The sequence below is a fragment of the Notamacropus eugenii genome, chromosome 5 (assembly GCF_028372415.1).
Source record: "Notamacropus eugenii isolate mMacEug1 chromosome 5, mMacEug1.pri_v2, whole genome shotgun sequence".
Classification (NCBI taxonomy): Eukaryota; Metazoa; Chordata; class Mammalia; order Diprotodontia; family Macropodidae; genus Notamacropus; species Notamacropus eugenii.
Window position 1 is genome coordinate 96,774,498 of NC_092876.1, and position 24,795 is coordinate 96,799,292.

The 24,795-nt window shown below is 43.9% G+C and overlaps 2 protein-coding genes across 2 annotated transcripts; one reads left to right on the forward strand and one right to left on the reverse strand.

The window, feature by feature from the left end:
- Nucleotides 1-277: 277 nt before the first annotated feature.
- On the reverse strand, nt 278-11,679 carry LAMTOR1 (late endosomal/lysosomal adaptor, MAPK and MTOR activator 1). Its single transcript, XM_072610313.1, has 5 exons — nt 10,834-11,679; nt 2,257-2,402; nt 1,851-1,928; nt 1,310-1,436; nt 278-850 (listed from the first exon to the last, which is right to left on the reverse strand). The coding sequence occupies exons 1-5, from the start codon at nt 10,873-10,875 to the stop codon at nt 758-760; spliced, it is 486 nt and encodes a 161-aa protein (XP_072466414.1). The 5' UTR covers nt 10,876-11,679; the 3' UTR covers nt 278-757.
- Nucleotides 11,680-21,040: 9,361 nt separating this feature from the next.
- Nucleotides 21,041-23,099, forward strand: TOMT (transmembrane O-methyltransferase). Its single transcript, XM_072610314.1, has 3 exons — nt 21,041-21,459; nt 21,896-22,092; nt 22,691-23,099. Exons 1-3 carry the CDS (start codon nt 21,201-21,203, stop codon nt 23,009-23,011), a joined length of 777 nt encoding a protein of 258 aa, XP_072466415.1. The 5' UTR covers nt 21,041-21,200; the 3' UTR covers nt 23,012-23,099.
- Nucleotides 23,100-24,795: the final 1,696 nt, after the last annotated feature.

The following is a 24,795-nucleotide window of genomic DNA, read 5'->3' on the forward strand; positions in this document are numbered from 1 at the left end:
AGCCTGAAAACTTGATTGAGAGATACCTAGAAACTCTCAGAAGGCATCATCTAATCTGACAGGCCCCCCTCCTCCAACTTTATATGTGGTTATACAGAACCATTCTTAATGATGGTAACCCTTTCCAAAGGCCAAAGACTGTTAAGACCTTAGTTGGTGCTCATTCTATCCCTTTGAGCCTCTTACTATTATCCCTGCAAAGGCATCTAGTTAACTTTCAAGCTGTACAAGAAGTGGGAGGTGGGTAGGGTAAGGAAAAGGACAGAAGGGCTGGAGCCAGGATGGATAGATGTCCTTTATGGAGGGTGGCAAACAAAAACAAATAAAATTAAAGGATCAAATATGTAAAAACTGGGTGTGAGAAATAGAAACAACCAATTTAGTTCTTAGACCCTTAATATCAGTTCAAGCCCCAACACAGAAGGGTGATCTCAAGGAAGCCAAATCTCTTCCTACCCACCACTCCAATCATGAAATAATTCACATCCAAATCCCTATCTTCCCACTCCTCTAGCTCTGCCTCCCCCCCACCCCCCAAGTGGCAAAACCATCATAGATCCTCCCCACAAAGTATTCAGCCAGGGCCACAAAGGCTTCTTGGGAACTCATCGTGGATCAACATGAAGCCCCCAAACACCTCTGGACTGCTGTTGTAGATTCTCCTCTGTGATTAGTAGTAAGTTAGGTTTCTGTACAAGCACGAAGAAATAAGGGGAAAGGAAGGCGGGAACAAGGGAGAGATCTCCAGAAATTGTCCTCATGGGACACCAAACTGCACGACTAACTCCTCTTTTGCGTCGACCCGGATCTGAGAAAGTGCACTGTAGGCATAAGCAGCTATTCTGGAGACCTAAAGTTACAAGAAAAAGGCAGTTACAAAAATACAGACAAATACTGTCTGGTAGAGTAGTGAATAAAACAACGTAAGTCACATGAGAAAAACACTGGGACAGGGATTGTTTCCAAAAAGAAAAAAATAAAATACAAAGAGGGGAGAGGGGCAGGGTATAGTGTAGCCAGGACTCATGATATCCCTCTTTCAGTCATTTGTCTCCCCCTCATTGATGGTACTATCCCCTTCTCTTCTCTCTATCCACCTCCCAAACGCTACCAAGGAAGAAAACTCCCAAAAGAAGGAAATACCCCTAATTTAATAACACCTAAACTGTTAACCATATTCCCAAGGAAATTGGAACAGGCTGGAAAAGCACAGAGAGAAAAGGGTAATCACCTTGGGTGGAGTTAATCAGAGGGCAAGAATTGAGCTGACCTACATAAGGGAAGAAAAAAGTGAAAGACATGACCTCACCTGCTGCAAATCTGCAAAGGGGACAGGGTCACTGGCAAGCACTTGGTGGGGCTGGCTGGTGAGTGATGGCAGTGGTGGCAGCTTCTTCCAGTGAGTCAAGCTACTGCTCAGGACAGCAAGGCGGGTACTATAGGGGAGGAGCACAAGAGAAGGCATAGGTTCTCTGTATTCCTCATCACTCTCTTCCACAATCAGGAAATGGGATAAATCTAGCTTCTGTCCTGCAGTTTAGCAGACCAGTGAGTGTTCCATTATCAGCTCAACTCTGTATGACCTCATGAAAATCTTAACTTCTTTTGGCCTATTTTCATTCCTGTGGTGGTGGGAGGAACAAACAGACAATTCGTTTTCAAAGACTTAGAAGGAACTTGGCAGAGATCTAGTCTAACTCCTAATTTTACAGGTAAGGGCTCAGATTAACTGACTCACTCAGTCATCTGAAGACTACAGAGCTAAGGAGTCAGAGATTTCAGAGCCTGGGGCAGAGGGGACAGAGAGACTAGAAAGGAAGCTATATTACCTTGTTCCTTATTCCCCTCACCTGTATTGTCTCGCTCGGTCCATGTATTCATGCTGCTCCATGCCCTGGGAATCTGCTGCCGATACATCAATGATGTTGCTGGGGAAAAAGATAACTGAGACTTCAGCAAAGCTGGCTAAAAATGGATGAAAAGATCCTGGAATCTCTATGGGGAATCCAACAATTCACCCCAATTTATTTATGCATCAGTCAAAGGAGGGTGACAAAGGACTGGAAAGACCTCCATTACACATACTAGATTTCTCTAGCCTGGGTGGGAAATGGAAATAGGGGCCTAATTTCCTCTCCCACACTTCCCCAGGGAGTTCCTTAGGTTCTAAAGCAAGATTTCTGAACACAAAACCAGGATGGTATTCCTTATCCTATAGGTAAAGGGGGCTGGAATAGACTAGCCTTCCACTCTGACCTGGCTGTCTTGGCAAGGATAGAAGACAGCAAGGCCTGCTCATCTGTACGGGCTGCAGGCAGGCTGTGGTAGTTGGGTTCTGCTCCATTTAGGGTCTTGGTTGGGGGACTGCTGGGGTCCAGAAGTAGCTTCCGCTCTTCTCGATCCTAAATGGGAACAGGGAAAGGTCAGCACCAAATTGGACATGAAGTACACAAAATGCCTCAACTTCTCCTTACCCCCAAATTCCATTTGGCTATGATACCCCCAATCTGAGCTAGTCCTCGATCTCCAAGGTGGAAGGTGTCTTGGGGGGAAGCCAATTCAATCTGTAGCAGAACAGATCCCTGATAAAGATCACCAAGCTTCTACTTCAAGGCCTCCAGTGACTCTTTCCTCAGGCTGCCCATTGGGCCAGTGCTTTGAGGAAGTTAAGAAATCTTCCTCAAGCAACTCCCCCCACTGCTCCTAGATCTGCCCTCTGGAGACAAACAGAAGATGTCTAATCCTCCTCCTACATAACAGCCCTTCAGATACCTGAAGACAGTTTCATGGTCCCTCCCACCTCAACCCCTCCCCTCCACCAAAATTTCTCTCCTACTTTCTATAACCTAAGAAATGTCCAGCTCAGAGTTTTGCATCTCCCTTCCTCATTATGCTACCTGCACTCCTGGCCAACATCTATACCACGCCCCCACCCCACCCCCCACCTGCCCACCCCCGCCCCCATGAGCCTCCTTGGCCCTTCCTGACCCACTACCACATTCTTACTGCCATTTCCCTTCCCTCTTGTTTTTCCCCATTAGAATGTAAGCTCCTTAAGGTTAGGGACTGTCTTCACTGCAAGTACTTGTATTCCCTGCCTGTCTGTCTGACAGACAGACACACAGGTTACTAAATGTTTTATCTCCTTATCTATACTTAAGGACTGCAATAGGAAAGAGGAAGCAAGCTTCTGCTGCTTAGAGAAGGCATAAGTAGGACTAGTGGGTGGAAATTGCAAAGGGAGACTGGCTTCATATAAGGAAAAGCTTCCCAACAATAAGGGCTGTCCAAAAATAGAATAAGATGTTTCATAATTAACGTAGAATTGAATTCATGAGGGTGTAAGTTCTCTGTCACTAGAGAAATTTAAGTAGAACCTAGATGATCATTTGTTGAGAATTCCTATTCAGGTAAAAGTTGGAGAACATGAACTCTAAGTTTCCTTATCACTCTACAATTCTGTGATCCTAAGAACTCTGGCCATCAAACCATGAAAAAGAACATACATATTGAGTCCATCCCTTTGTAGGACCCTACCTAATGAGGTTAATCCTTTCCCTCTCACATGACATTAGTCAAATTCCTTCACTTTCTCTACCTGTTTCCTCACCTATAAAATAAAGCAGAACTACAGTCCTATCCAACTCTTAACATAGTCCACTCAGGGAGCCAAGACATATGTATTTATTCATAATCAGTTGTCATTCTACCTCGATCTCTGCCTTATAAGCTACAACTCTGTTCTTCATCCTCACTCTATATAACCTCCAATTCTTCTACCCCTTAATTCTTTCCCAGGTCATCCCCTCTGCACTGGCTACACTCTTCCATTCCATTGACTCCTTTATGAACTAGGTCAAGTCTATACTGTCCCTCCTCTACCTTGCCTATTTATCCTGTCACTAATCTTGTCCTGTCAAGCCTTAGCCCTGAATTACTCCCACTCTCCACTGCCTTTTTTTCCTATTTATGATATGGAATGAAACTGGAGAAAAATCGCAAAACCATGCTGACTGAGTTCCCTACAAATTGATACTACATACTCTCACTTGGGCCCTCACTGCTGCAAGGCAATACTTTTACATCTCCCAAATCAATCCATTATCCAACTCATTAGTTTTTCCAAAATTTTTTATCCTTTCAAGTTTACCTCACATTTCACTTGGTGAAAAGTCATTCACCAAGAACTTCCTCAGATGTTCACCAAGAACATCATTCAGATGCCTTCCCCATACATGTCTCCAAAGTTACCAATCTTTTAATTGCCAAATCTAAATGTCCTTTTCTCAATCTTTATACTTCTCAATCTTTCTCGAACCTTTGACACTATAGATCACCTTCTCCTTAATACTCTTCTCCTAATTTTTTTGTGATAGTGCTCTCTCCTGGTTTTCCTTCTACCTGTCTGACCAATCCTGTTCTGCCTCCTTGCTGCACATTCATCTAAGTCATACTTGATAACCATAGGTATCCTCCAAAGCTCTGTCCTGGGCCTTTTTCTCCCTCTTTACTATGGGTTATCTCATCAGCTCCCATAGATTCAATTATAATCTTCATGTAGGTGATTCTCAGAACTATGTGTTCAGCACTAACATCTCTCCTGACCTCCAGTCTCACATCTCCAACCGGACATCTCCAGCTGAATATACTTTGGACATCTTAAACTCAACACATCAAAATTTGAACTCATTTTCTTTCCTTCCAAACCTTCTCCTCTTGCTAACTTCCTAAGGACATCATCATCCTCCCTGTCCCTCAAGTATGAAACCCAAGTATCATCTTTGATTCCTCACTCACCCCCATAAACAATCAGTTACCAAAGCCTGTCTACCTTTCTAACACTTTTTGAATATGCTTCCTTGTCTCCTCTGACACTGCTAACCACCCTGATGTAGGCCCTTACCTCATGCCAAGCCTTCTGGTGGGTCTCCTCAGATCTCTCCCTACTCAGTCCATTCTCCACTCTGCTATCAAACTGATCTTCCTAAAGTATAAGTCTAACAAGGTCACTCTCCTAATGGCTCCCTATTATCTCCAGGATCAAATATAAAATCCCTTATCTGACTTTTAAAACCCTTCATTACCTGGCCCCTTCCTCTCTTCCTTGTCTTTACTCTCTTCCGTATATTCTGAGACCCAGTGACACTGGATCCAGGGCTGTACACCATGTATTTTCAGTGGATGTCTGCTCATGCCTCAAATCCTCTCCCTCCCCATCACTTCTTGGTTTCCTTAATGTTACAGAGAAAATCTGCCTACAAGAAGCCTTTCCCAATTACCCTTCATACCAGCGCCTTCCCTCTGAGATTACCTCCAATGTATCCTGCAGATACCTAGTATGTACACCCCTGTTTGCATGCCCCTCCCTCGTTAGATTGGGAGCTCCCTGGAAGCTCCACTCTTTTTGCCATTCTTTGTATCCCCAGCCCTCAGCACAGTATCTGCCACATAGCAGGTGCTTAATAAATTCTTGTTGACTTGAAATCCATGAAACTCAAGTTTTGGAGCACAGGATGAGGTGGGGTTCCGTTAAACATTAAACCAATGCTAGGGACACTCAGAGACTTTACTGCATTCTGGAATAGTAAAGAAAGGCCTCTACAGGAGTTTAAGTGGGGTAAGAGTAGAATTCAGATAGATAGAGGTGAGACACTCCAGATCAGAGGCACACACAGCACAGGCAAACAGCCCAGAGGTGGGACCACTGAAGACATATTTGGATGACTAAGGACAGAGAGGATCAGGTTGGCTCAAAGCAGTAAGAACTCACCTTGTAATCTCAGCTCTGCTACTTACTACTGCCAATGGGAGCTGAGCCAGTTAATTCATACCTTTTCAGGCCTTAGTTTTCTCAGCTAAAAGGTAAGGTTGAATTAGATGACCTCTCAAGACCCTTCCAGTTCTAAATCTAAAAGTTGAGGATAAGGCTGGAGCTAATGGGAAAAGATTCCTTGAATCACTGCCTGAGCAATTTGGATTTCCTGAATCAAAGCTCAGCTACACTTCCACTCTGTGCACCTACATTTCCTCACTGATCAAGGGGGTGGGTGTAAACAAAATAATAACCACTCACATTTCTGGAGCTTTTAGGTTTTAAAACTGCTTTCCCCAAAACAATTCTGTGAGGTACGTAGTGCAGATATTCATTCCCATTTTACAGATAAGGATAAAGAACCAGGATCAGAGAGGCTTACCTTGTCACATATCAATTAAATATTAGAATCAGGATATGAACCCATGTCTCCTGATACTTCAACATTATTTTTACTAAGCATTTCTAATGTTCTTTGCAAATCCAATTTTATGATCCTTTGGCAGGCGCCAAAGGTTTTTAATGCAGTGAGGGGGATGCCCTTAGTAGTTTCTCGTAGCTTATATAGTAAGGAAGTGGTTGTGATTGCCTCTGTGTGACAGTAGGTCATTCCCACCAAACTGCACTCCTCTCAACTTCATCATGCTCCCAGGAATCAGCTCATTCTGCAAGATCACATCAAGCCTGGAACTCACTCCTCATCAGTACTCCATACCCTGGGGCCCTTTCTTCCCTCTGAGAAGAACAAAGCACTCCTCTGAGAGGAGAGTGTCCAGGCCAGCCACTCTGGAAGGTGGGTACCCTCCTCCCCAGCTTCCTTTGAGGTGTAATTTTCCATTAGATTGTGAGCTTCTTGAGGGCAGGGTCTGTCTTTTGCTTTTCTTTGTATCTCCAGAACTTAGCACAGTGCTTGGCACATAAATGTTCACTGACCATGTTAAGTAGAGCCCAGGCATACTTCAGAGAGGCAGCACTAGATCATACCCATCAATTATTTTAAGTGAGGATTCAAGGCGTCTATACCAATCATCCTATCAAATATCACCACAAACTACTTCCCCAGCAGGAAGTCATTGGCCCTGGTGAGGACAGGATCCTTGAGAACACAGAATAAGCCTGCTCTCTCAGCCCCAAATCATGTTTCCCCCTAAGTTCTTCCCCAGGCTGAATATTCTTGGTTTCTTCAACCATTCTGCATGACATGACTTTCAGATCTATCACTATCCAACTCCAGATACACTTCATATATGTTATTAAAAATTAGCACCTAGAATTGATCACAAAACTCTAGCTATAGTCTGATCATTGCAGGCCCCCATCATTGTCTTTGTTCCAAACTTTCAGACTTTTGGAATTTGTCACTGATAAAATGCTGGGAATGTGTCCATGTGAGTTATTATTAATCTAGGTCTCTCCTATGCTGGTTCAATTGACTTTTTTTTTATCATAAATGCAATTCTTTATATCAAGAATGATGACATTCAAAGCCTGATAGTATCTCAATACTCTCAGTATTTTCCCAGTGCTCCTTAATCTTAGTGCCTTTCCGAGAGAGACAGACTGATTTTGTGGAGGGTTGTTTGCTTGTTCTCTCCTCATACAGATTGTAAGCTCCTTGAGAGCAGGAACTGTAATTTGTACCCTCAGCATTTGTCCCAGTGCTGAATAAATGCGTGCCATTCTATATATTTTTAAAAAACCAAACAACATTACTCTTTGCCTCATAAATAATACTCAATTCTGGCTTAAGGGATAAGGATGAGGAAGGGGATGATGTCCAAAGGGAGAGATCTTCACTGAACCTCGGAGAGCACTCCTGAGTGCACTTATTGTGAATCAGCTGTCTGAACTTGTCTGTTCTATCCAAGCTTCAGTTCTCCAATGCTTTTCTACCCCTCTCAAGTCTCAGACCCCACATCTTCCATACCCTGGACCAAACATCATAGGCCTCAGCCCTAGGCTATTCTTTCTGTTCAAGTCCTTCTCCAAGACACAGCACAGTTCCCTTTGTTGAATGAAGCAACTCTCTTTGGTCTCCACTTCCCTCCAGATTCCTGTCCCTCTAAATTCACTTTCTCTGCTCCCACATTCCTGCTTTGCTCCTATAACCACTTCCCATCTCCCTAACCCACAATCTCTATTTTATTCATAAAATTATTTATGAACTTTCATGGAGGAGGACGTTAAAATAATATCTGAATGCTTCTGTGATGGATATTCTGGCCTAGAAATCAGGAGAACTGAATAACCTTTTCAGTTCTGCCCCTTATCAGCTCTATTCATTGAACAAGCATTATTAAAGGTCTCCTATGTTTCAGGTGCTGTGCTAGGTCTTGGGGATACAGATTTTAAAATAAAACAGTCCCTTCAGTCGAACTTACATTTGACTGGAAGAAATAGTTATGGTGATTATAGTATGAGTAGAGAGAAAGGAACAAAAGATGTGGAGGTAGAATGAACACAAGACTTGATAATGAATTGGATATGTGGGGTGAGAGAGAGCTAAGGAAGACCTTGAGGTTGGCAGCACTGGGTGAGGGGAAGTATGGAATAGATATTGCGGACAGAAGCAGGAATATTAGGAAGTAGAAGGTGGGGGAATGGGTAAGTAAAGACAAGGAGGTTTTTTTTTTCCTGAAAATGCTGAACTTGAGATGTCTAGGAACATCCAGTTGAAAATGTTTAAATGGCAATTAGAGATAAGAAATTGGCCCTGAAGAGAGAGACTAGGCCTGGATATATAGATCTGGAAAGTCACCCGAATAGCGATGTGCCATTTAATTGAACCCATACCTGGTTGCTGATGGGTATAGCTGAGAGAGAATATAAGGTAGGGAAAGGCAAAAACAGAGCTTTCAGTTGTCACCCACAAAGTAGAAGATGAGCCATATGTGATTCAGCAAAGGCACTTGTGGGTGATAGGAGAGCATGAGAGATTAGTGTCAGGAAAATCCAAGGAAGAAAGAACACCCAAGAGGGAGCAATCCAAATGGGTCAAGAAGAATGACAGAGAAAAAGTCATGAGACTTGGCAATTAAGAAATTCTTATCACTGGGAATCTTTGAAAAGTTTTAATAGAATGATAAGGTTGGAAGCCAGGTTAAAGGGCTTTGTGAAAGGAAAGAAGTCAACATGGTGATTATACATTGCTTTTACTAGAGATTTAGCTGAGGAAAGGAGGAGAATTATAACATGAGATAAGAGGAGAGGTGAGTAAAGGTTTTTTAAGGATGTGGGCATGTTTGTAGTCAGCAGGGAAGGAGACAACTGATAGGATGAGATTGAGACTTAGAGATGAGATGATTAAGGGGGCAATCTGTCAGAGGAAAGAGAGATAGGATCAAGGGTACAAGACCAACAGTTAGCTTAGGAGATTCAGTAGGGACAGAAAAAAAAAATGAACGTAAGAGGGAGAATAAACAAAGGGTTTTGAAATGCAGAAAGGGAAAGAGAGAATTTATAGTGAATGACTTGTTTTCTCAGTAGAGTATGATAAGGAGGTCCTTTGCTGAGAGGGAGGGAATGGCTTAGGAGGCTTGAAGAGAAAAACAAGTCTAAAACAACCGCTGTGGGAAGTGTGATAAAAAGTCTATTGGGAAAGGGCAAAAGATTGCTTTTCAGCAATGGCAGCCCCAAGCGTAGCTAGGTGGTGAAGTGAATAGTGCAGTGGGCTGGGAGTCAGGAAGACCTGAGTTCAAACCCAGCCCCACATACTAGCTGTCTGACCCTGGGCAAGTCGCTTAACCTTGTCCACCTCAGTTTTTTCATCTGTCAAATGAACTGGAGATGGAAATGGCAAGCTACTCCAGTAACTTTACCAAGAAAATCCCAAAAGGGATTGAACAGGAAGAGTCGAACAGGACTGAAATACAACTGAACACAATGATGACCGCGAAAGCCCAGGTGAGAGCAGTTAGGGGTTAAGTAAGAGCAGGGAAGATAGATGGTAAAGATAACCCAATGTTAGGGTTTGGCAAGACATGAGGTTGTGAGGAGGACAAGAGGACAGGGGATTCCAAAGAAAAAGACAAGAGTACAGTTATATTGGTTAAGTAGAGAGTCAAGTCTAGGAAGAGAAGAAAATGAACCAAAAGCAGGGAAGAACCCAGAAAACACTGAGAGAGGGCCTGGAGGTCATAAAATACATTCAGAAGAGAGGCAGAGATAAATAGGAATAGGAGGTTAGGTTTCCTGAGCCCTTGTTTACTGGTTTTTCCGATTTCTCAGAGTTGTAATGATGACAAAATAGGAAAACGGAAGTGAAAGACGATATAAATGGAGCTATTATTACTACAGAAAAAATGAAGATTGGAAAAGTACTACCTAGAAGGAGTTCAATCCCTTCCCACCCCCTAGCACGCTCTCCTGGTTATTAGGTCAGGAGAGCGTGCTATAATCCCTTCACTCAGGAGCCTCTCCCCTCCCACCTCCAATCTCTCGGGGTCTTGACTCCACCACCCCACAATATCACTGGTCCCTTTTCTTCCATTTGCTTCCTTTTCTACTTTCTAACATTTCACAATCCACAAATGCGGCTTTCTCCTTCTTTTCAGTCCTAGAGTCCCCATCTCTAGCCTCTCTTTCTCCCGCTTCCTCCAGACCTCCATCTCTCCAAACAAATCCACCCAGGGTCCTTCCCCCTCCACATCTAGCCCTAGTCCACACCCCACCCCCTCACGCTCTCTACTGCCTCTCCTTCCAAGCTCCCCCCGCACCCTTCCTTCCAGGACCACAGGGATCCCCTTCAGTTCCCACAGTCCTCCAGAGCCTAATCCTCCTCCCCAGGCCCCTAAATCTTTCCCCCAGCGATCAGTAATAAGGAGACTGATAACCCTAAATCCATGCCAGTTATCACTCCCTTCTTCCTCCAGACCCTCATCCCCAAGGCCACACACGGACACACACAACTTCTCAGGACCGTCCCCAGACTATTCCCTCAGCTGGCCCAGCTCCGCAAGACCCTCAAGGCCTCCCCAGGACCCCTCGGCGACTCCCGGCATCCCTCCCCACCACGGTCGCACCTGGTCCGAGTCCTCGTTGTCACTGCTATAGCAGCACCCCATGGCCGGGGCCGGCTCCGGGAGCTCAGGTCTGGAGGATCGGCGTCCTACAGGGGTTCTTTCTCGTCACATGACCCGCGCCCGCGGCCCGCAGGCTCCCACCGGCCGCGCCGCCGCCACCGCAGCAGGCAGAACCAGCAGGCAAACTGCTTCCGGTCCCGGAAACTCGCCTGGACCCTCCCCACCTCGGCTCACCCTGCCCCCACTTTCATGTGACAGCCCTACAGCCATGTGACACTCGAGCAACCAATAGAATGCTTCCGTTCCTCGGGGCTCTCCTCCCTCCTCAGGATCTAAATCAAGCGGCTTCTTGCTCTTCCCTTGTGTCTCTGGGAAGCCGATGACAATCCCTAACTCCCTGACCACGTGACACGCGCAACCAATAACAGGCCCCTGGGCCGCTAGTTGCCACGTGACAACCAGAAGCCAATAGGAGGATCTTATTTCTTCTTTCTGTTCTCCCCATCCCACTAGCCTGCCAGGAGTCCTTAGGAAGCGCTTTATTCTTCTGTTTCCCCGAAGCCCACGTGCTCCGGGGCAGCCAGTAGGAATTGGGCGGTGTGAGCCCCAGTTTCGTGTGACGTCAGAGCAGGGGACGGGAGGATCTGCGAAGCTGTGGGGTGGGGGTGGGGAGGTGGCCCTTCGCCTTTCGTCCCACTCGTGGGCGTCCACCTCGCCTCTTCTGGGGCACAACGGCCCAGGGTGTGAGGCCCTATCCCGGCAAGTTGAGAGTTGGGAGACCGAGGGCGTCCGTGCCCCTCGCAAACAGCGCCCCCCTCACGCGAAACCTCCTCCACAAGGCCTCCCCCATTTCCAGGAAGCTAAGCTCCTTAAGAGCGAGGGCAAGAACGCGAGATTATGTGTGGACGTGTACATTCTCGTGCGTGTATGTGCGTATGTAATATGTATGTTCCGACGCCTAGCAGGATTCCCTGTACACGGCAGGCGCTTGCTAATACCCGTTAGATTCCCTCACCCGTACCCCCCGCGCCGCCGTGCGCTCCGTGCCACGGTGCTCGTGCCCGCTCCGGTAAGCCAAGCTTTGGGCCCGGGAGTTGGCAGCACTTGCCCAGAGGCCTGACCTGAAAACATTCAGGCCGGCCCCGCCTTAAACTGCGAAGTCGTTACGGACCTGGAGCTAAAAAAGGGAAGCGTCTGGGGAGCCTGCCCGTCACCCGCTCCTGTCTGGGAGGTGATCCCCCTGCTCTCGAGCTGCGCTTCCCGGCAGACTGGACAGATGGTGCCTACTGGATGGCACTCTGTAAATTTAGTCTTCGTGCTTGCCAAGGAAAGTGTCTTTGAAGCGCTTTTGGTCTCAAAGCAGTGACTGCTGGCTGGTTGTACTTAAAATGATCGTAACCAGTTGACATCTCATTTCATATCTCATGTCAGAATCAACAGTTTCTTTAAATAGGTCTAGTTGGGGTTATTTTCATTGCTTGCCATCTTTCCCTTTTATTGCTCAGTTCCGATTTAACTTTGATCGTTGTTCCATGGACTGACTGACATACATGCCAGTTTAGGGATGACTCCCAGCTCGGTAACGAGTTGTTTCCAGTCCAAATGTAATGAACTTTATTAGTAGGACTCCCTTGGCTCCCCTCCCCCAGCTCCGATTGGACTGCTTTACAAATATTATTTAATCCTCACAACAACCCTTGTACTTGATCCCCGTTTTACAGTGGGGGAAACTGAGGCAAGAAGTGGCCGAGGCCTTCCTGACTCCGGGGCCAGAGCACTGCCCGCTGCATCACCTTTCCGGCTCTACAGAATGAGAGACTGGGTTTTTAGCAGTGAACCAAATGTATGCGCCTTTCTGGTGGCTCCCAGGTTTCCATTTCAGCATGTCCACTGGGGTTCAGCTCTTTTCAGCAGCAGTGCTTGGAAATCCTCTATTTCGTGAAAGTTCCATTTCCCCTGTAGGATTACACTTAATTTTGCTGGATAGATTCTTCTTGATGATAAGCCTTTTATCTTCTTTCTTTGTCAATATCATATTGCAACCTCTCCTCCCCTTGTGGTGACGTTGCCAAGTATTATGTGATTCTCACTATAGATCTCAGTATTGAACTCCTTTTTTTGACTACTTGTAGGATTTTTTTCTTTGACCTAGAAGCTCTAGATTTGGGGTCTGATGCTCCTGGTAGCTTCCATTTTTTTTCATGGGAGGTGACCAGTGGGTTTTTCTATTTTTAGTTTTCATTCTGGTTCTCAAGAGTTCTAGGCTATTACTTCCTGAAATAGGGTATCCAGGCTCTTTTTCTGGTTCAGATTTTCAGATATTCTGATAATTTTTAACTTTCTCCTTGCCCTTTTCACAGGGTCAATTTTTATATTGTATTTCTTATATTTTCTTTTTTTAATTTTACAATGAGTTTTAATATTTTTTATTGTCTCAGTCTTTTTTTGGTCAACAATTCTAATTTTCAAAATGGTCATTTCTTGGGTAAAGTAAGCAGAAGGCTTTTGCAGATAACATTCAATAATGGCACATATCTTTACCATTTTGAAATTAACTGAAATCTGTAGGGAGTACAAGATCTCACTGTCTTTATTGTTCATTCGTTAAACAAAAGCATTTGAATCAGGATAGCAAAATATTGCTTTAAAGGATCTTTTCCAATAAAGGATCACTCATCTATACATAAAAAATCACTCAAGATTCTTTGAAAGATGTAACAGAAATAATAACACTAACCATAAACATTAAGCAAAGCATAAAACAAGGAAATGCTCTATAAAGGTGCTCACCACTACGAAGAAAGAGCTCTCCTGCAGAGTCCATGATGAAGAGATTTCTGTGTGGATAATAAAATCCTCCTAACATTCCTATTTATGGATGGCATTATTTTCATTGCCTTAGTATGCACAATGCCTAGAATATTGCAAAGCCTCCTGGAAAAGTTGTGCAACTACTGAAAAGAGTTTGGCCTGGCCATTCACACAAGAAAGAGCAAATGAATGAAGATTATGACATGCATTTGAATGGGAAACTTATGGAGCTTATCTATGAGAGTGTATATCTGGTCAGACCAGATAGACAATGAATTGAGCCCAGAACTGAAGAAGATGTGAGGGGAGCGGGAGGGTTTGCCTTTGAAAAACCACAAAGCCTCATTAACGACCCCAACCTTTCCATGGAATCAAAGGCATATCTTTTTAATACCAACATTGCTGAATGGCATCAAGACATGAAATTCAGCAGCCTCCTTTGCAGAGGTGGGAGGTTCACAAGTGTGCTACATTGCACATACTGTATATATTTTCATAATCTTTCAATGTATTGATCAGTTTTGCTGATTATTCTCCTTATTTTTTAATATGTGTAGTATGGGATGGCTCTTTGAGAGGAAGAGGGGGGAAGGATACCAGGGGATATTATGGTGATGTAAAAAGACATAAAAACATTTTTACAAAGAAAAAAATCAGTTGACATGCAGGATGGGAGTGAAATGACTAGACAGTTGTTGTGGAAAGAGATGTTCAAGTTTTAGTGGACTTGCAAATTCAGACCACATTATCTGATCTTTTAAAAAATTTGTTTTATTTTCGATTCATGGAACAAAATAAGCATTGCACATGAAACAACTTGCTATTCCCTCCAAGTATACAATAAAGTTATCATGTAAATTGCTTTCATTTTACTTTTTTTTCTTCCCTCCCCCCCTAGAGATGGCCACTATTGGACACAAATAGGTATATATATGTATATGTAAAATTATTCTCTACCTACTTCTATTTATCATTTCTTTCTCTAGATATAGATAGCATCTTCATATAGCCTTTATTTGTGTATTTATAATAGTCAAAGTGATTTGGTTGCTCAAAGTCATTCTTAAAACAATATTGCTATTCCTGTATACAATGTTCTCTTGGTTCTGCTTCCTCATCATTTCGTGCAAGTCTTTCCATCCCTTTCTAAGATCATTGAGCTCATCATTTCTCATAACATAGTAGCATTTCCATCACAACCATACACCACAACTTGTTTAGCCATTCTGCTGTTGATGGGGATTCCTGCAATTCCCGTTTTTTGCCACCACAAAGAGAACTGCTGTAAGCATCCCATTCACATTCAAAGTTAGAATTACTATTTGTGAATTTCTCTCCATCTTATTTTTACCATTTTCTCTCAGCCTCTCTTTTACCCTGTCCCTATTACCTTATCTTCTCCCCTCACCCTCCCATTCCTCATTTCATCCATCCCTCCAAAAGTCCCCCTTCTCCTCCCACCCTCCAAATCTCAACCTACACAGTCCTCTAAAAGTTCCTCTGCCAAAAGGACCCACATGTAGAATATTTATAGCAGCACTTTTTGTGGTGTCAGAATTGGAAATTTAGGGGATGCCCATCCATTGGGGAATGGCTGAACAAGTGGTGGTATATAAATGTAATGGAATACCATTGTGCTGTAATATAAGAAATGATGAGCAAGCAGATTTCAGGAAAACTTGGACTTACATGAACTGATGCTGAGTGAACACAACCAGGAGAACAGTAACAGTAACACTGCAATGATCATCTAAGATTGCTTTATCTCTTCTCAGCAATACAGTAATCCAAGACAATTCCAAAAGACTCAAGATGGAAAATGCTATCCACATCCAAAGAAAGAACTTTTTTTGATCATAACTTGCAGGTAGCCTGGCTCCCCAGTCTGTTCTCCTGATCAGTTGTTTTTCTAATGAGATATTTCATTTCTCTTCTATTTTTTCTAGTTTTATTATTTCTTGGTGTCTTATAATGTCATTTGATTTCTCTTGCTCAATTCTAGTTTTCAAGGAGTTATTTTCTTCCTTAAGATTTTAGGCCCTTTTTCCAATTGGTTAAGATTCTTTTCATGATTTTATTTATTTGTAATTATTTAATAATTTTATTTTTTCTCTTATTTTTCCCTTGATCTCTCTTATTTGATTTTTTAATTCTTTTTTAAGTTCTTCCAAGAACTCATTTTGGGATTGTGACCATTTGATGTTACTCTTTGAGGTAGGAGTGGCTTTTTCTACCTTATTATCTTTCTCTGAACCCAGATCTTCTTTCACACCAAATTATCTATCTATGGTTCTTTTTTTCCTTTGCATACTCTTTTTTGTTTTATTTTGTTTTATTTTTAGCTGCTTATTTTTTATAATCATGTTTCAATCTCAAGTGGGAGGTAATGTTGCCCTAGGCCTCAGGTCCTTTATACTGTTATTTTCTTAATTCCCTCCAGGGGCTTAACCTCAGGGACTCCTCTTCTCCCCTAAGAAGCAGTTAGGGCCCCCAGCCACCCTGTCCCCAAAATTTTCTTGCTCCTTCGATACTGCACTCACCAGCCATGTGCTTGCTCCTCCCACAGCCTGCCATCACTTCTGGTCAGGTGGGGTCAGGGGTGGAGGTAGGGGGTCTTTCAATCTTTCCCCACTCAACTGTCTGTTCTTTGTGAGGTAAAAGTTCCTGAGACTGTGAAATAAAAGTTCATGAGGTGAAATTTCTGGAGGCCTGGTCTGCTGTTTGTTGATTGAGTGGAGTTGGCCCGGAGGTGTCTATACTTCACTCAGGCCAAACCTCAACCCCTGGAGGCCTTGTCTTTTCTGAGGTTCTCTTAAGTTATCAGAACAACTGCTTTTATCCCTTTATTTTTGCTACTCTGTGTTCATTTCATGGCAGTTTTCTGTCTGTGGAGGAAATTTGGAAAATGATGAAATTTCTGACCTACTTACCATCTTCCCAGAATACCCATTATCTGATCTAAGGTCCTTCCCTGCTGTCACATTCTTTGTTCTAAGATTCTTTCTAGGTCTGGCATTTCAGATCATATATCCTAAGATTGCTTCCTGCTCTTACATTGATAATTCCTTGAATTCAGCAGTCTGGGCTCCTATTCTTTATCATAACATGGCATATGACTAAATCCCCCATGTCAATGATGCTCATAGCCTTATTTGATTAAGAAATTTAAGCCATCAGTGTGTCTGAAGCTCAAATCTGTGTTCATTCCGGGGGAGACAGAATAGAAGCTGATCTAGGCCCCTGCCTTCAGGGGGACAAGAGATGACCATATCATAGATAAGATGTAATGAAGGCCATGGGTTGTAGAAGAGGAAGAATATCCGGCCACCGTGTGTGGAGTGGATCTATCCTGTCACTAGTTTTGCTGTTTAATTACATATCTTTTGCTTTGAACTAATGTGTCCTCTGGTTAAGAAGAAAAAACACAAGCCATCTATACCATAAGAATAGAGACTATTCTTGTGCCTTCACTGACAGGAAATTCTGGGATAAACAACAGTCCTCAGTTAGAGTAGGTTGGTATCTTCTCTGCAACTTATAGTCTTAGTGAGTTGCCTGAAGGCACTGGGAAGATGTGATACAGCCAATGTTAGAGGCTAAACTTGAACCAAGATCTTGCTGGCTCCAAGGCCAGCTCTCAATCTACACTAACAGACTCACTAGATTATACATATCTTTTTATCCAATGATAACACTACTAAAGGTTCCATGTATATATTTACAGAAGTACTTTTTGTAACAGCAAAGAACTAGAAGGAAAGTGGGCACCCATCAATAAGGGAATGGCTAAATAAACTACCATATATCAGTCAAGTATTCATTAAGCACTATGTGCCAGGCTCTGTACTAGTTGTTAGCACAAAAATAAAAATGGATAAATATCCCTACCCTCAAAGGGCATATCCTCAAGGAGCAAAAAAGGTCAAAAATCCTTATCCTCAAGAAGCTTACATTCTAATAGGGGAGAGAGAAATATATATATATGTACTTAACATAAAAAGCAGGTACAAAGCAACCCTGAAAAGGAAGGCACAAGTAGCTGTGGGAACCAGGACTTGCTCCGGGCCAGGCTTGAATCAGCCCTGTCCAGAGGTTCAGCCTCAGGATTGGAACAAAATGAGAGACTCCTAGACTATGGTCCCTTTAAAATACAGACATTTACTCCACAATAACATAGAAAGTATATTCAACAAAAGATTCCGTTGATTGCAACTCCTCTCACTTGCACATTTACCAGGAATGGTGTGGCCTATCAGAAAGGTGTTGACTTGAAAGGCAGTGGGAAGTCAGTCAAACCTGAAGAGTTGATACTTGAGGTACTGGGTTTTTATGCCTTAGTGATCAGGAAAGGGTTATACAGAGTTCAAGCCTTAGGCCCTTGACCAATTCAGTTTCAAAGATGGTTTTATTGTCCTTCTAGGGAAAAACTAGCCTATGTGGCAGGGTCTTCTTAGATCATATATAATGAGTTCTTGGATGCACAATAGGGTCTAATAAGACCAACCAGATTAGTAGCAAATACTGCTCCTACCAGAAGCCTCATGCAGAAGGAGGTACCTGAGCTGGAATTTAAAGAAAATCAGATTCAAAGAAACAGTGGTAAAGATGAAGAGCATTCCAGATAAAGAAGACAGACAATGCAAAAGCATGGAGATGAGGAAGAGTATTATGTGTGAGTCATAGCAACTAGGCCAGTATGTCTGGAGCATAGAGTGCATGGAGGGGAGCAATATGTAAGAAGGCTGGAAAGGTTGGATGGGGTCTGAAGATGAAGAGCCTTAACTGCCAGACAGAGGCACTTATATTTGATCTTAAGAGTCACAGGAAATCAAGGGAGCTTGACCAGACTTTCACTCTAGAAGAACCACTTTGGCAGCTGTGTGGAGTGGGGCCAGGTTTAAGGCAAAGACATTAATTAGGAGGCTATTGAAAAAATACATGAATGTCATGGAATACTGTTATACCAAAGAAATGACAAATATAAAGAATGTGGAGAAAATAAGACTTTGTGTGAACTGATATAGAGCATAGTAAGTAGGACAAAAGAACAATTTACATGATGACCATAACATACATGAAAACAACACAGAAGGACTACAGAATTTAAATCAATAGAAGGACCAACAGGGACTACAGAAGACTTGATGGCAAGGCATGCATCCCACCTATATCAAAGAGGAAGGGGATAGCAAATGAGGAATGAGTCATATTTTTTGACATGGCCATGTACTGATTTGCTTTGCTTGACTACTTTTATAGGGGAGGTTATATTGGTGGATATATATGGAGGAACTTTCTGGGAAGTGACAGTGATGTTTAAAAAATATCAGTAAAACATTTTTAATAGAAATAAACACATTGATGGGGTTCATGAATTACTCACTTCAATTAAATTTAATGAGCATTTATCAGGAGCTTACTATGTGCTAAGTCTATACCAGCAACTAAGGATATGGAAACAAAAAAATGAAATGTCTCATTTGCCAATTAAATACAAACCACAGAATTTCAGAGGTGAAGCAAAATATTAATGAAGCTTTGAGTGGATGCTAATCCATAAGAGCTTTCAACTTTGGGCAGTTTTAGAGGATGATGAATAAAGTGTGTGAGGATGCAATGCTACATTGTGAGGGGCTTGTCTAGGGTCTTCGTGTCTATTTTTTAAAGCTCTAGAACTGCAGTTATCCATTGCAAAGTTTTCCTTTTATCCCATTTCCTACTTTGTGATTAAGCAGCAAGATTTTCTTTCTAATGTGGTTTTTAAAGAGGACAACTGTTAATGTGTTATTCTTTGAAGGTATCATTGAAATAGAGATTGTTGTTCTTTGTGATGGTCAATTGAAATAGCACCATGGCAGTGCTGACTTTTGGAAAACTGGTGCACAATTAGGGCAGGATTGGATACTAAGTGAGGATTGTTAGGGGTTTACATGTTTACTAACGTGATGAAGGTATTGAAAGAAGCTTATATAATAATGCTGTGAACAAAATGGAGACTGTCTAGGGTTTACAAAGAGGAAGGAAAGGCAATATCTATATTACATAAACAGCCTGATGGGACATATGCCAGAAATCTAGAGATAATTATGTTGGGGAAGGTTTAGAAACTAGTTCTTAAGTCACTTAAGGTGTACAAGGAGATGGTGAAGAGATTTAAAATGGTTCTGGAGAAACAGATATGAACTGAAGATAAGAGAAGAATGTGCTAGTAAGGAGAGAGCATTTTGCAGTTCAACCCAACAACTATGAGCAATTGTTAGGACTGGTCTGCCAGGACAAATACAAGGGATCTAATATGCAGTTACGGCCCTTTTCAGAGGTGTATCACTAACCACCAAATGAGGAACACCTTGAGTCCTAGTTAAGAAACAGCACAATGGATGCAGACAACTGCAGAAAAATGGAGAAAGCAAATAAGGACCCTTGGAGAACTTGCAGGAAAGAGCACTGACTTTGAAGTCAGAGGGCCTGGGTTCGGATTCTCGTTCTATCACTTACTACCAACCTTGGGGAAGTCACTTGACTATATAGGCCTGAGTTTCTGTATTTGTAAAATGAGGAGGTCTAGATGACTACTAAGATTTCTTCCAGTTCTAAGAGTATAATCAATAGATTCTATGATTTAATAGCTTTAGCTCAATGGGACCTTAGAGATCATCTAGTTCAACCCCCTCATGAGGAAGAAAAGTGATTTGCTCAAGATCACACATCAGTTGAGGGGCAGAGTCCAGATTTGAACCCAGGTCCAGCATTAAAGCTGCTTCTTTCATGTGGAGAAGAGAGTTGGACATTTGAATCTAGCTTTTGGGAGAGGAACTGTCAGGAAAGGGGGTCCATGGATTTCAGCAGCCATGATTTGGATCTAACTCCCCATTTTCTAAAAATTAAGATCCAGGAGTTCAGACAGGCCATACCTGAAGTCCTTAGGGGTAAACCAGGAAGCAGAGAGCCTGGGGATGTGGGAGGAGATCAGAGAAACAGCTCTAGCTTCCACCTGGCCTATGGGTAACCTGAGCTCCTACTCTCAAGTGACAGTTAATAATTGAAGGTGAGTGGCTGCCTTTCCTGGAGCATCTGTCTGTGTACTTCTCATCTCCATTTCCCCCAGCCTGGGGCTTCTCCACTTCTGTCCTATTCCCTGTGCCAGCCTGTACGTCCAGATCAGGTAAGAAGGAGCTTTAGGAAGCCCTTAATCCCAACACTACCTAACTTACTTTTTTCACCTTCTGGGAGTAGAAAATGGTGTTTCTCAAAGTTCCCAAATTTGGGAAGAAGTAACTTATTTAGGAAATCTAGGAATACAATGAAGAGTTCTGTGTTTGGAGTCAGTAGTCTTAGGTTCCAGGCCTCGCTCAATGTGTGGCCTTGGGGTGAGTCTGCAGCCCTAAACCCTAGAACAAGAATATTCACTAGCAGCCAGGCGCCTTCTAGGGAGGTCGGCACATAACGGACTTCACAAGTCGGACCAGTTCTGTTATTCTGTGGCTCTTGTTCCCACTGAGTGCCCTTATCTCTCCTATCCTTTCCCTCCTGTAGGACCCTGGGGGAACAAAAACATGTCTCCTGCCATTGCATTGGCCTTCCTGCCGCTGGTGGTGACCCTGCTGGCCCGATACCGCCACTACTTTCGGCTACTGGTCCGGGCTGTGTTACTTCGGGGGATTCGTGACTGCTTGACTGGACGACGGCCTGAGGAACGTGCCTTCAGCTATGTGCTCACTAATGCCCTGCCTGGAGACCCTGGCCACATCCTTGCCACCTTTGACCACTGGAGCAGCCACTGCGAGTACCTGGCCCACCTGGGGCCTCTCAAAGGTCAGAAGCCCTTCTTAGGAGCCAGCCTGATAAGATTTCATAGGGTCAGAATATTTCAAGTTGAGAGCTTAGAAATCAGAGTCCAAAAAGGGAAGGAACTGAGGCCCAGAGATACTTAAGTGCTTGCCCACAGACAGAAGACCTGGGATCCCAGTCCTCATACTCCAGTTCCAGTGCTCTTTCCCATGCTGCTGTGCTAAAAACCCTGATGTGGAAAATGCCTTGGACAGGCCATGAGGAGGTCTGGGTTCTAATACTGGAAATGCCACTACTTTGCTGTAGGACCTCAAGCAGCCACCTCCTTCTCAGACTCCAGGCTCTTCCAAGATAAGAGTTGTATATTCCCCCTCAAATCAGGGATTTCCTGAGAACAAGGGACTCAGTTTCCTTCCTCTGTTTCTCCCCAGTTCCAGCCTGTGGCTTGTTCTCTTCTCAGGTCAGATCCTGACCCGCCTAGTATCACAACAGGCTCCAGAGTGTGTGCTAGAGCTGGGTACCCGCTGTGGCTATGCTACCTTGCTCATCGCTCAGGCCCTGCCTCCAGGCAGCCGGGTCCTTACTATTGAAATGGACCCTCGGACAGCAACTGTGGCAGAAAAAGTCATCAGGCTGGCAGGCTTTGATGAGTGCAAGGTCAGGTTCCTTTCTACCCCTTCATCTTGCTTTCTCTTGGGAGCCTGGTTTACAAGTTCTCCTGGTCCCAAACAGTCTATGTCATTCCCTGCCAGCTTTAATGTGGCTTCTTCCTCCTTTTCCTGCTTTCCCCACCTATGCTGCTCCTCCCCACGAACCTGTAAAGTGGGAGCTTCTGCCCTGGGGAGTAAGAGGAAACAGTGAAAGTAAAACAGGAGAATGTTAGAACTGTAAGGGTCACTGGAAGGAGTCTCAGAATATAGGCCAGAAGATTAGAGCTCAAACAAATATCTACTGCGGAAAGGGCCTTAAAGCCATATTGTTCAACCACCTGATTTTTACAGAAGGGGAAACTGAGGCTTAGAGAAGGGAAAAGACTTACTGAAGTGCACAGTATAAATGACTAATCAAGCTAGAATTAGAACTTTTATTCTTCTGTTTTGTTCCCTGTTTCCATCATCTATGAGAGGAGGGATGACCATATAGGAAGCCCCTATAGGAGGAGGACTGGCTTTCTTCTTCAGCATTTCTTTTCCCCTCTCCCTCCTTACACTCCTCCTCCTGTCTGTCCCTCTTCTCACATGTTCCTATCTGGCAGGTGGAGCTGATTGTGGGGTGCTCTGAGGAGGTGATCCCCCGCCTAAAGGCCCAATATAGACTACATCAGGCTGGACTGGTGCTACTGGGGCACCGGCCTCGCTGCTACCTGAAGGACCTGCAACTCCTGGAAGCTCATGCTCTGCTGCCTACTGGTGCCACTGTGCTGGCAGATCATGTGCTGTTCCCTGGGGCACCACGCTTCCTGCAGTATGCCAAGACCTGTGGTCGATACCGCTGTCGCCTCCACCACACTGGACTCCAATACTTCCCTACCATCCGTGATGGTCTGGCCCAACTCACTTACTTGGGGCCAGGCTGAGGATGGTCAATCTTCTTAGGATCATAGGACGTAGAGCTGGAAAGGACCCTACACACCATACAATTCAATTTTCGTTAACAGAAGAGAGACCTGAGGTTAGGGTCATTCATGTAATAAGTAGCAGATTGGGATCTGCACTCAAGTTTTCAGACTCTAAATCAAGCCCTCTGCCTACTCTAGCATGCTATCTTCTGCTACATGGTACGGTAGAAAGAGCATTGCTTCCCACAGGAGACTCTGGGAGAGATATTGCGGGCCATAGGTAGCAACTGGTAAAGCTCTCTCCCTTTTCTCTCTGCTTCTCCTCCTTTGCCCAGTCAAGGTCTCCTTTCCCACTACCATCTGACCCCACTAAGGCCTGGGCTCAGTTTTGCCCCATGGCCCTCATAGGGTTGGGACGGAGGAAAGAAAGAGGCCAGAAGGAGGGGAGATCAAAGTAGAAAGGGCATTAGCATAGTAGAGAGAACACTGGACTTAGAGAGTCAAGAGATACAGGTTTGAGTCCCAGTTCTAATGCTAGCTGGGTGACCTTGCACAAGTCACTTATCTCTTTAAGTCTGTTTACAAATCTGTAAAATGGAATAATACCTCTGCCACAGGGTTGTTTGGAGTAAAGTGTTTGTAAACCTTGAAGCACTAAGGAAATGGAAGTTATTATTACTTCCTTCTCTAGTCAGTCCCTAGCTCACCTTCCTGGAGACTCACTGAGGTACCCATACTCATATTCCTGCCTCCCTCCCACATAGGTAGGGCTAGAAGTTTGGAAAGACAAATCAGGAAGAGCATTGTGTCAATTTGTAGGGCTATTTTCTACACTCATGGACCTTTCCGCCCATTCCTTCCCTTTTCCCATGTCCCAGAATCCTTATTCCCTTCTCCAGCCCTCTGGCCTCCAAGACTTAGTTTTGGTCTTGCCTTCTGGCACTTATAGGGTCTTCGGAAAAGAAGACACAGGAATAGGGGATAGAGAGGTAGTAGAATGGAAAGAATACTGGGGATCATGGGATTATAGGATGTTAGAGCTGGGCTTACAGGAAAAAACCGCAGGTCCAAGATTGTGGCTGATCTGTCCAAGGCCACATAGCTAATATGTAGCACAGCCCAGGTCTTCTGATTCCTAGTCAAGTCTTTGTGTCAGGCCATATGACATCACAACAAGCTCCCTCACAAGTCAGAAGACCTTGTCTGAGTTTCACTTATTAGCTGAATGACTTCACTGCAAATATTTCCTCATCTGGAACACAGAGGTAACAATGCTTGCACTAAATAATTCTGGCTCCAGTACTTTTTACATGCTAAGCCACTGCAGAAATGGAAGCTATTATTGGTTCCTTTCCCCCAATGTGTCCTCAGCATCGAGATCTAAGCCCTCACTAAGCAAGAGGGCCTCCACAGTACTAGAAGGATACTCCTATTCATGACTAAAACCCATGCTGGCAAGGGAGGCCTGGCCCTGAATCCCTAGGAAGGCTAATCCTATAAGGCCCCAAGTCCTGAGACTGCTTTCAGTCTCAGGCAAGATCTCCATGTTCTCCTTAATAACTCACATTTTTAGCCCTGTAAGGTTTTGCAAAGTACTTTCCCACACCCAGGCTGTGAGGTAGGTACTACTATTATCCCCATTTTACAGAAACTAAGGCCCAAGGGCGGGGGGCAACTGACTTGACCAAGGCCCATAGTCACAAAACTATGAACACTAGAGCTGAGACACAATTCAGTTCAACTAACATTAAGTACTGCCTCTGGGTCAGGCACTGTGCTGGGTACTGTGGATACAAGACAAA

What these genes read in the sequence shown, in the direction of transcription:
- LAMTOR1 (XM_072610313.1), bottom strand. Translation starts at nt 10,875, where the DNA reads ATGGGGTGCTGCTATAGCAGTGACAACGAGGACTCGGACCAG. An exon ending in GACCGAGCGAGACAATACAG is followed by an intron (nt 1,437 to 1,850) that starts GTGAGGGGAATA and finishes CCTCCCCTATAG; the next exon opens with TACCCGCCTTGCTGTCCTGA. An exon ending in CCTTTGCAGATTTGCAGCAG is followed by an intron (nt 851 to 1,309) that starts GTGAGGTCATGT and finishes TTGTAACTTTAG; the next exon opens with GTCTCCAGAATAGCTGCTTA.
- TOMT (XM_072610314.1), top strand. Translation starts at nt 21,201, where the DNA reads ATGTCTCCTGCCATTGCATTGGCCTTCCTGCCGCTGGTGGTGACCCTG. An exon ending in CCACCTGGGGCCTCTCAAAG is followed by an intron (nt 21,460 to 21,895) that starts GTCAGAAGCCCT and finishes TTCTCTTCTCAG; the next exon opens with GTCAGATCCTGACCCGCCTA. An exon ending in CAGGCTTTGATGAGTGCAAG is followed by an intron (nt 22,093 to 22,690) that starts GTCAGGTTCCTT and finishes CCTATCTGGCAG; the next exon opens with GTGGAGCTGATTGTGGGGTG.